Raw genomic sequence first — 10,301 nt, forward strand, 5'->3', positions numbered from 1 at the left:
AGAGAGTTCAAAAGAAAGCTTCTGGGATGATAAGAAATCTAGATTCCAAGGGGGAATCAATCAAGTTGAAATTAAAAGAAAGGAGATTCAAAATGAACCTTAGAAAGAATTTCCAGAGGGAAAGACCTTTTAAGCTGTAAATAAACTGCCTTGACCAATAGTGAATTCCCTTTTTCTGGAGATTATCAGATAAGGGAGAACACCTGTCAAGAGATGTTTATTTCTGCATGAAACAGTAGGATGGACAAGATACCAAAAAATACCTGTACCTTTTATGACAATGTAATGTTTACTTTCTTGTGAGAATCTGTAAAAAAAATAGCCTCTGCCACAATAAACCCATAATAAATAAATGCTTAGACAGCCTTTGATATCTCATACATTATGTTAGGATCCCTTTAACCTACTTACCTTCATAGTAAGCCCAATGAGGAATGTAACCAGATAATATCTTGGGATTCTCACTTGAAGGTACATCATTCTTCTTTATTTGTGTTAAATTATCAGCTTCCTGAGGACTGGTCAGAACTGACAGAGTTTCAGATGGAGAGGCATTTTTCCAGAAATCTTTGGTTCCTAAAGATTCAATTTCCAGTCTCTGTTTTTTATCCAAGAAGTTATCTTTGAGATCTGCATTCCAAATTGCTTTGAATGATGTCTTATGATCCATTGGGAACTTAAGTACTTTTGTGATTAGCTCTCCATTAGTTAAACTATCCACTCCATCTGGTGTTGTATTTTGAGAACTGCAATTTATATTAAAAGACACTACTGACCGATGCATTTTTTGAGTATTAGTCTGAGGTTGATAAACAGGTACCAAGAGAGACTTGTCTACATAATATATTGTTTTTGGACACTGTTGGGAAATAGTGAGGTAGACACTGGAAGTGAAAGAAAGAGGTGTCTGCTTCTTATGGGTGTTATCTGAGGGGATCATTCTCTTTGGGGTGCTGGAAATCCAGCCAGATTGCCCCTTGCATCTCTGCAGACAAGATTCAGAAACCTTTATTCTACTAACACTTCGATTTTGGTCATATGCTTGAGAATGCAAAGATTTAGAGAGTTTACTTAAGCCAGTTACATCTGAAGCGGGAACCGTTGTTATTAGCAGCTTATTTTTTTCCTGGCATTCCAAGCAAGAAGAGGCAAAAGTATTTCTCTGCATTTTATTGTTTGAAGGTGGAATAACTCTTTTAGCAGTGATTGTAATGGAAGCAAAACCTTTCTTCCATTGTTTCTCTCCTTTGCTACTAAATACATTTTCTTCAGAGGTTGTCTGAAATCCTAATGTTCTTGGAAGAAATATGAATGCTGTATTAATGTTGACTGAGTTATGATTAGCCAAAGATTGGTTCATGTGATAAACATCAGATTGGGTGATTACAGATTGCATAGGGAAAACAGTCTTATTTTCCCTTGATTTATTATCATCAATCGTCTGTGAAATGAGAAGAGATGAAATCATTTTTGCATTTTGTGATGGAAGGGAGACCTGCAGAGGAAAAGACCCAAATAAGTAACATGTGGTAAACTGGAAACACAAAGGAAAAATGTATATAAGAAAAAAAATTATGTAGAAAAAAATTATAGTAAAATCTATGCTAGTTTTACATTGCGCCTCGTTATATCTTTCTTTCCCCAATTCTGTTTATGTAATTTCTAAAACAGAAATGTGCAAAACCCATTTACAGAGGCCTGTGAAAGGAAGAATAAAAATACAATTTTATGTGCAAATTACACATTTCATAGAACTGTTATTTTGAATGATTAATTGATCCGCTCAGTTGGATATGCAGCTCTGTATTTGTTTAAAAATGTAAATGCCAATAGCAACTGTCAATTGCAGATTATAATCTAAACCACCCTGTGTTTTCATGCCGATGTACTGAAATATTAAAGCACTTTAAGCACTTACAACTCCAAGTGCCTGGCAAAATGAATTACGTAGGTGAACTGCTATTTTCTATGCAGCATTTCTGTGGAAGCTGGTTCAATGCAGTTGCATAAAAGCATCAAGAATGACTGGCAGAGGAAGAGATACAATTCTTCTATTGTGCTTGTAAAAATATATAGCTTTCTTACTGTTTATCACATCTGTTTATTACATTGGTGACACAAATGATGAGCAGGGGGATATACAGTACATCCCAAGCCTTTTCGACGTGATCTAAAATCAGTTTTCTAACTATGACAACCACTGTGCTTGATCTAAACTGATTTTCTTTAAACAAAACAATTACTTTAAAACCATTTTTTGTATTTTTCAATATTTTCAATATTTTCACATTCGTCCTATGATAGAAAATAAAGTTAATTGGGAATAACATAAAATTTCACCCAACTAGGATTAATACAAACGCAAACTGAATAATTCTTTTCATGGAGTATAAATTAAAAATTCTACAATAGCAACAGAGTCTATTATTAGAATACTAGTCTTTATTTACATGTATATTGTACAGATTGGTACACTTATTTTGTGCCATGCCAATTTTCAATTTATGTGGGTCATCTAGCATTAAATATTTATATACTCCCCAAACTCAGAATTATACTATTAGACTCTGGACTAATCTAAGAACAAAGCAATACAAATTAAAACGTTGGGGAAATGAGCTTTTAGGAGTCATCCACTGTTTTCTGTGAAGATTTAAAATTCAGCAAAGTTTTGTTTAAATTTTGTGCCCCAAAATAAAATCTCAGTGAAAATGTTTTTTGGCTCTTTTAAAGGGGTGGGGGCAAGATAGTGCATATTTTGAAAATTATTTCAAAGAAATGCTTCAGATCCCATATAAGAACAGAACTTCTCTACTATTTTTTAAAGTAACCTAATGTTTTTCAAGCTTTCTCATGAATCATAAAAATATGCTATTACTTTAAAGAATTCACTAATTAAAAATGATATGACACTCCTAGTTAGAACAAACTTTTGGAACAAACTTCTGGATTGGTGGTAAGCAGATATGGAGATGTAATTGCCCATTTAATAGACTATCTAGTTCAATGGTTACAGGTAGTCCTTGACTTACAACCGTTCATTTAGTGACGGTTTGAAGTTACAATGGCACTGAAAACAAATGAATTATGCTTGTTTTTCACATTACTAGAGTTGCAGCATCCCCATGGTCACACATAATCAAAATTCAGGTGCTTGGCAACTGACTCATATTTATAATGGTTATAGTGTCCCGGCATCATGTGATCACCTTTTGCAGCCTTCTGATAAGCAAAGTCAATGGGGAAGCCAGTTTCTTATGAAAAACTGTAGTGATTCACTTAACTGTGGCAAGAAATGTTGCAAAATGGAGCAAAATTCACTTAACTGTTTCGCTTAGCAACAGAAATTTGGGTTCAATTGTGGTCGTAAGTTGAGGACTACCTGTATGAAAGATTCACAGAAAATTACTTAGTTAACAAGGCAACAGAGCACCACCATTAAACACGAAAGTGTGAAAACCATAGAATTACATAATATTATAAGAAAAAGGCCAAATAAAATGAAATAACACTGTGTCCTAAGTACAGATCATAAAATATTGAATATTGAATTAGTTAGAAATTTGCTGGAGAATAATCAAGATCAAAATTGATTGCAAAGAATTTTTGGGGAAAAAAATTTGCAATGAGAATACACTCTTGTTCTATATAGCAGCAGGACAAACTGGGGGGGGGAATGGAATATCCTCATATTAAATTATACAGCTCCAATTTTCTCCCCTGTAGTACAATTCAGTGAAAAAATAAGGTCACCCCAATTTACTCTGTTAGGACTTGTTCTTGAGAATTCCTCAGTGGGTTATGCCGAGGCTATGATCCCAAGAGAACTAAAGTGAGAAAAACATGCTCTACAGGGGATTGATTTCTCCTTCATGAATATTACCTTAGCAAATTGTAGAGATTCTTCTAAACTTACCTGTTTAAAGAAATCAGCATGCAATACAGCATTTAAAAATGATGCAGTGCAATCAAAGAGAGAGACACGTGGAAAAAGGCAGCAGCAAATCCTGTTTATGTGTAGTGGTATACACCTGAATAAAAAGGCTCATTGGTAATGAGTTTGTTGTGATTTTTTTCTGTTACCCAGTGTTTATAAAACTGAAGCAATGACAAGAAATGTCATTGTGGCATAGCAAACTTTTAAAAGTGAGAGTGAGAGCTTTCTAAAGCAAGCAGCATTCCCTATGGAAAAAAAAAAGAACTGGAGGGCAGATTGCTTAATCTGACTATCCTGTAATAAAAGTATAATAATTCAGGTTGACAAATTATTTCTTATTTCTTCATTGTTAACCATTGTTAACCATGTGTCTGAAATAGGCTAATTTGAGCTTGGGCATCTGTGTGTCATGTGAGAATTCTGGATTGAATTGTTCAATGATCCATCAATTTTCTTCCCTGTTGTTGAAGGAAAAATCTTCATCAGGGTCCAGTCCAAGCCGGGAATAAACAACATGGTGACTGCTTTAGAAAGAAGGTTGTAGTTTATTGAAGAGGAGAGCCAGACAGAAAGATGGCTCTGGAAAAAAAGAGTGACCACATGTAGCAGGGAGTGGATTTTTATACCTTCTGGGGCTCTTGAGGTTGTTTCCTGTTCCTGTTTGAGGCTTTGTATTTCCTGTGTCATGTACTTTGACCTGAGTCTGAGTGTGCCTTTCTGATATTCTGATGGTGGTGGGTTAATCCTATTATGTTTTCTGTCCTTAGAATTTGGGTGGGGTATGTAGATTTTAAGAGTCTTTTGTCTTCCTGATCTCTTCAGTTTCTAGCTGGACGGCTCCAACCTTCCTGAATGGATTATTACATCTGCATTTCTAAAATCTGGTTTCTGCTGAGTTGTCTGGCTGGGTGTGTGCGTGTGCAGAAGTTTCTGCCTTTTTAAAGATCTTCTCCATTATTCCTTTGGGGAAATATATTCTGTCTATTTAGTATTCCCCAAAATATTTCTTTCTCTGGATTCTTCCCACACTGACAATTGTATTCTAAGGAATCTCCTCCAACATCAAAGTTCAAAGACACTAATACTCCTCCTAGTCTTTTTACCTTAACTTGGCGCTTGAGCATGAGTGGCTACTGATCTGTTTCACAATCATCACTTATCCCATGTCTTTGAATTCAGTTTCTCCATCTCCTTTTAGCAATAATAAAGTCAACTTGATTTGTATATACTCCAACTTGTGATTTTCATGTACAGAGGAATCATTTTATATTCTATGCCCAGGAAATGTATGTGCCATTGTACAAGTAGCTTCTAACATTTTCCCCATTTAAGAAAACATGAAGCCTCTTAAAATGGAGCCCCTACAGGTTTGTGAGAATAGCATCTGCTTGCAGAATAGCACAAAGTGGCTACAAGGCTGCCTCTGTAAAAAAAAAAAAAAGCTGAATTTCACATCACATTGGCCAGGTACCTGTCTCTCAAACTTAAAAATCAGAAAGGTTTAGTTGGGTAGTGCTGGGCCCTGAAAGAACAGGCTGAGTAACAGGCTGAGTCCCACTAGTCTCTGTGTGCTTGAGTACGAAGTGGGCCCAAAGCCTGGGAGCTGCAACAGCCTTTTGTGTGGCAGTAGCTTTTGTAGCTAGCTTGAGGCTCTGTTGGGTGGCTGAGTGGCTGGGTGGGAAGCAAGTCCAAAGTCTATGGTACACAGAGGGAGGGGGGCTGAAGCAGGCCCAAGGCCTGTGGGGACCCTGAGAGGCAGGAAACAGAGCATAGGGTGCCTCAGGGGATGGGGGAGGACTTGGGAGGCCAGGGGCAGGGAAGCCTGGATCTGCTATAGGTCTCCCAGTGTCTCCCCGACCCCTGAGGTAGCCCATGCTTTGCTTAATGATCAGTACAGTCACTTAACATCTGCATCAGGGAGAGTGGAGATTGGAGTCATTAGGTGAGGTGACCAGGTGGATGCCTCACTTAATAACCATCATGTGGGCAGGCTCTATTATGATCTACCTGTACTACCTGTATACTGTCCAACCCTGCTAGATTTTAGGAAAGCAATTAAAAGTTTACTTTTCCAACAGACTACGAAGGTAGGCGTGTTATAATTTTCCCGCTTTTTCTAGTTTAGAGTTTTATTTAAGTAGAGATTTTTAATTGTTACTTGATAGGAGGGGTAGGGTGAAGTGGTTAGGTATTTTTAAACTTTAGTTATCAAATAGGATATGTAAATGGTCAGGAGCAGGAATAATTGGAATGGCATATAAGCCCAGAAGGCACATATACAAATAATGCATTACCCACAAGACGTTTTAGTGATTAACCCATATCACAAAATGTATTTATGCACCCATATGTGGACAATTCATTCTGAATGAATGTTGGAAGTAAAGAATTCCCAGCATAATAAAATAATCCAGAGCAGCATTTGAATTGCCCTGGGTTGCTCTTTTTTTGGGGGGGGGGGTGATATGCCATCTACCTGGCCCATAATAAGACCCAGTACTACCAATGCTGCAGGATGACAATAGACTTATAGACAGAAATTATAAGGTAGCACTTAAAGTCAGAGAATAGTTTCAGTCTCTGTACTATGCAGTTGTTGAATCAATATCATGCAGTATGGCGCATTGCTATCATCTTTTATATCTTACTCAGAATGTAATCTTATTAGTAATGGCCTCAGCAAGTAACAACATAGAACTAATTTCATCCTGGCTCAAAAGCAAATGAGGCCTAGTTAAAACATGAGTGGGAATTCCAGGACTTTAGGCTAGATTGGAAAGTAATTTCTCTCTCTCTTTCTTTCCAATTTCTGGAAGAAGGCAGTGGCAACCTGTTTTGTACTGTTGCCAAGAAAATTGTGTGGGTGTTTTACTGTCTCATCAATATCTCCTCTGAGACTGCCCGCAAATCACTGCTTCAAAACCCACACACTCAGCACAAGGTAAGAAAATGAGTAAAGAAAACAAATTTTGCCACTCGGCTATGATTCTTAGAAATTATTACTTGAAGAACACAAGAGTGAAAAGCTGATATCCTATCCACCCACTTTTGTCACTGCATGTTTAGTTACTTTATTTTATCAGACTATTTATACTGCCTGCTGTCTGTCAGTGGTTTTTACAATAAACAGTAGTTGTTTAGGCCATTAGGTTAAGAGTTGCCCCATAAAGATTCCCATCCTGAAAGCCTTTGAGACAAAAAGAGAGAACAAAAAAATCATGAAAGGATAATCCCTCACTGCTTGGTGGTTTTATAAAAAAGTGTTGCAGTTGTTCTACTACTAATTATTTCATCAGAGTAATATTTTAAAGCCTCTATTACCAGTTTTTAGTGAATACGCTTGTCCTTAATCACAGGGGTAGGCAACCTTGGCTTTTTTATGACTCGTGGACTTCAACTCCCAGAATTCCTGAGCCAGCCATGCTTGAAGTCCACGAGTCATAAAAGAGCCAAGGTTGCCTACCTGTCCTAGCAGCTTGCATGTGAGCAGTAATAGCATAGGAGAGTAAGATGGTGGGGGAGAAAGAAAATCCAGTAAACTATGGTAATAGCATCCTTAGTCTTCTTCCTTTTCTTGTAATAGTCTCTATGAAAAATGAAGAAACCATGCTGGTTTGTTTCTCCTCTCTTGTTTCATTGGTTCTGTTGGTTCCTATTACCTCCGTGGGGAGAGGAGAGGCCTAATTTCACCAGGTAGATTTTATGCACTTTTTATTGTACTGTACTATTATACTATACTACTATTATACTGTAGGAATTTTATTACACTATGTAGTACCATGTAGGCCATTATAGTGCATAATAACAAGTGATTGATCCTGCATTATACAGCTTTAAAATTACGTCACATGAAATTACATCACATGAAGCCTTGAGGAAAGAGTAACATGCTACGGTCAAATAAAATATTTGGCATTTATCAGGTGAAATACAGCAGTTTCTGTGAAATATGGTAAGCCCATGGACTTATGTTTTCTGAAATGTAATCCATATTCTGAAAAAAAACCTGCCAGTTCTCCTGACAACTAACCTTGGACCAAGAATGCTTTTCAAGAAAGCATTTTCTTTACTGATACTGACTTTCTCTTTTTTAAGTAGGTGGAAAGTATATGAATTAACAAATATGTTGCAAACAGAATAGTAATATCTTAGCCATCAAGATATGATTTTTCTCCTAATAAGTGAATTCTGAATAAACATACAGCAAAGAGCAGCATGCGATAGACATATAAATATCCATATTCAAAATATTCTTGCATACCGTTCTTTAATTAGAAGATTCAATTGAAACAGCATTTTGTACCTGTGTCAAAGTTGATTTATTTGTTGCTTTATTAAGCTGAATAGCTTGGCATTTTCCCCAGTTTTTAACTCCATAGCAATTTTCTCTTATCTCTAGAGGAAAAAAAAATTAAAAGGTTACTTGCAATCTGATGAACATACAGTAAAATAAAGTTCATTTATATACATCAAAGAACCACTATTAAAGAGGTCAGGGCCTAAAACATTAAGTATTATCTTTCTACTTATAAAATAATTAGAAATGAAAGCAATATCTGTGCTTCCTATCCAATTAATCTTCAATTTTGTATGAGTTTTCTGGGATAAATGGGACCAATTTAACTTTGGAAACCTTCAACTCACATTCCTATCCTTAAAACCAGTTAAAACCTAAGTGAAAAAAATTCAGCAACACCCAGTCTATTATAGCATTACCAATGGCCTCCTGCAGCCTTTTGTAAGGTCAGGATGATCAGTTGCAACTTTCAAATTTTAAATCTTACCCATCCCAGATATTAAAGTCAAAAGTGGCAATCATCACACCATGTCAAAAGGCATGATAAAGGGAAGGAAAGTGAAGAAGCTGTGCTTAAGCATTACAGAAAGAGTCAAAATTCACAAGAAGGCTATCCCTAGAAGAATAGTCTTCAGGCAGAGGAATCCATGTTTTTCAGCTGAGGTGGGTGATGTCCTCAGTTGTATGCACTTTGTCTTATTCAATTGTCCTCAATAGTAACTTTTATACTTATCAGGTCTCCATTCAGTTTGCAAGACTTTTGTGTGGTGTTTGTGTAAATAAAATTATTTGTCCTTATTGGATAAGTACAGTACTTTTAAAAATCTGAGATATAGATTACATTTAAAAATAAATTAAATGAAAAGTATAAGAAAATTACTATGAGAAGTGATACTGCACATAATGTTTAAGGACACCTTATATTTTCTGCAAAGTACAAAAAGCTAAACAATTTACTTTGTCAATGTACCTCTTTTTGTCCCCCCCCCAGGGAAACCAGCATTTAATGTCTTGAAACGGGCAAATATTTAAGGATAGTGGCCAATACTCCAAGAGATAACATTTATTTTCCAGGTTGTAATGTACTTTCAAATAGTTTGTGTCAGCAGCAAGGTTGAATGCATGTACATATGGGTAAGTTTCTAACTGTCCTGCTCTGACCATTTTTTGACCCTGCTCTCCATGGACATTACTGGTTTATATGTTTTCTATATAAGATAAACAAGAAAATAAAATAAAACAAAAAATCTTACCAGAAAGAAATGTAATGGATCAGATTTCATTAAAGATTTAGGTGCCATACAAGATAAATAATTTGTGCTTTCAAAGGAAGCTGGGTTGACTATTTAAAACCTTAATGTTTCCAAGCAGCAGAACTGATTTTTATTCTTTTGTTACAAAGTCAAAAATTGTCATCAAAGTCTAACAGAAGATGGAATGTTTATATGTTACCATGACACTTGTGTTACTATTCTATCCTGAATAACAAGGGGCAGTCATTTTGTGTTGATTTATGTCTGAAAACGTTTAAAGTTGATGATCCTCCAAATGGAAATAAAACTGAAACAGAACAAATATCTGACTTATCTTTTCCTTCAGGACTAAAACATTTAGTGGATTAACATATTAATTGAATTAATTAGAGTAAGTTTATCTCATAAATTAATGTAATGCCCTATAATTTTATTGATATTTAGGATTAAAAAATGGATTAAGTTCCATTATTTCCAAATAATTATATAAAGAATTGCACAGCAAGGTAAGTCTAATGATAGTGATCAGTGCTTTACTTTCTATTTAAGCCCCCTTAAGGTGTTCCACATAGACTTGCCTTTGAAAAGTGTTCTAAAATTTCAAATAGTGACTAATACTCTAGACTTGTAAAGTTCTAGATAGCACAAAGTACCACACTGATTATGTAAACAACACCATGAACAGGTTTCAATATGCATTAATGAAGATCATTTGCTAGTTGGCTAAAAAAAAATGGAACTTATTTCAGCTATCCTTTGCTTTACAGATCTGCAAAGGTCATAAATTTGAGGATTAAAGTTACTTTTTCATCAT

At 35.7% G+C, this 10,301-nt stretch overlaps 1 protein-coding gene across 1 annotated transcript in view; it reads right to left on the bottom strand.

The window, feature by feature from the left end:
• The window catches only part of CUNH10orf90 (chromosome unknown C10orf90 homolog), a 65,295-nt gene extending 60,234 nt beyond the window's left edge, over positions 1–5,061 (bottom strand). Inside the window, exons 1-3 of the mRNA XM_015817496.1 lie at positions 5,041–5,061; positions 3,884–3,916; positions 412–1,495 (exon numbers count right to left, since the gene is read on the bottom strand). Coding sequence (XP_015672982.1) covers positions 412–1,495; positions 3,884–3,916; positions 5,041–5,061 — 1,138 coding nt within the window. The remainder of the gene's footprint in view (positions 1–411; positions 1,496–3,883; positions 3,917–5,040) is intronic.
• Between the last annotated feature and the right edge of the window lie 5,240 nt (positions 5,062–10,301).

The sequence above is a fragment of the Protobothrops mucrosquamatus genome, unplaced genomic scaffold, assembly GCF_001527695.2.
Source record: "Protobothrops mucrosquamatus isolate PMUCROS unplaced genomic scaffold, P.Mucros_1.0 scaffold_128, whole genome shotgun sequence".
Lineage (NCBI taxonomy): Eukaryota > Metazoa > Chordata > Lepidosauria > Squamata > Viperidae > Protobothrops > Protobothrops mucrosquamatus.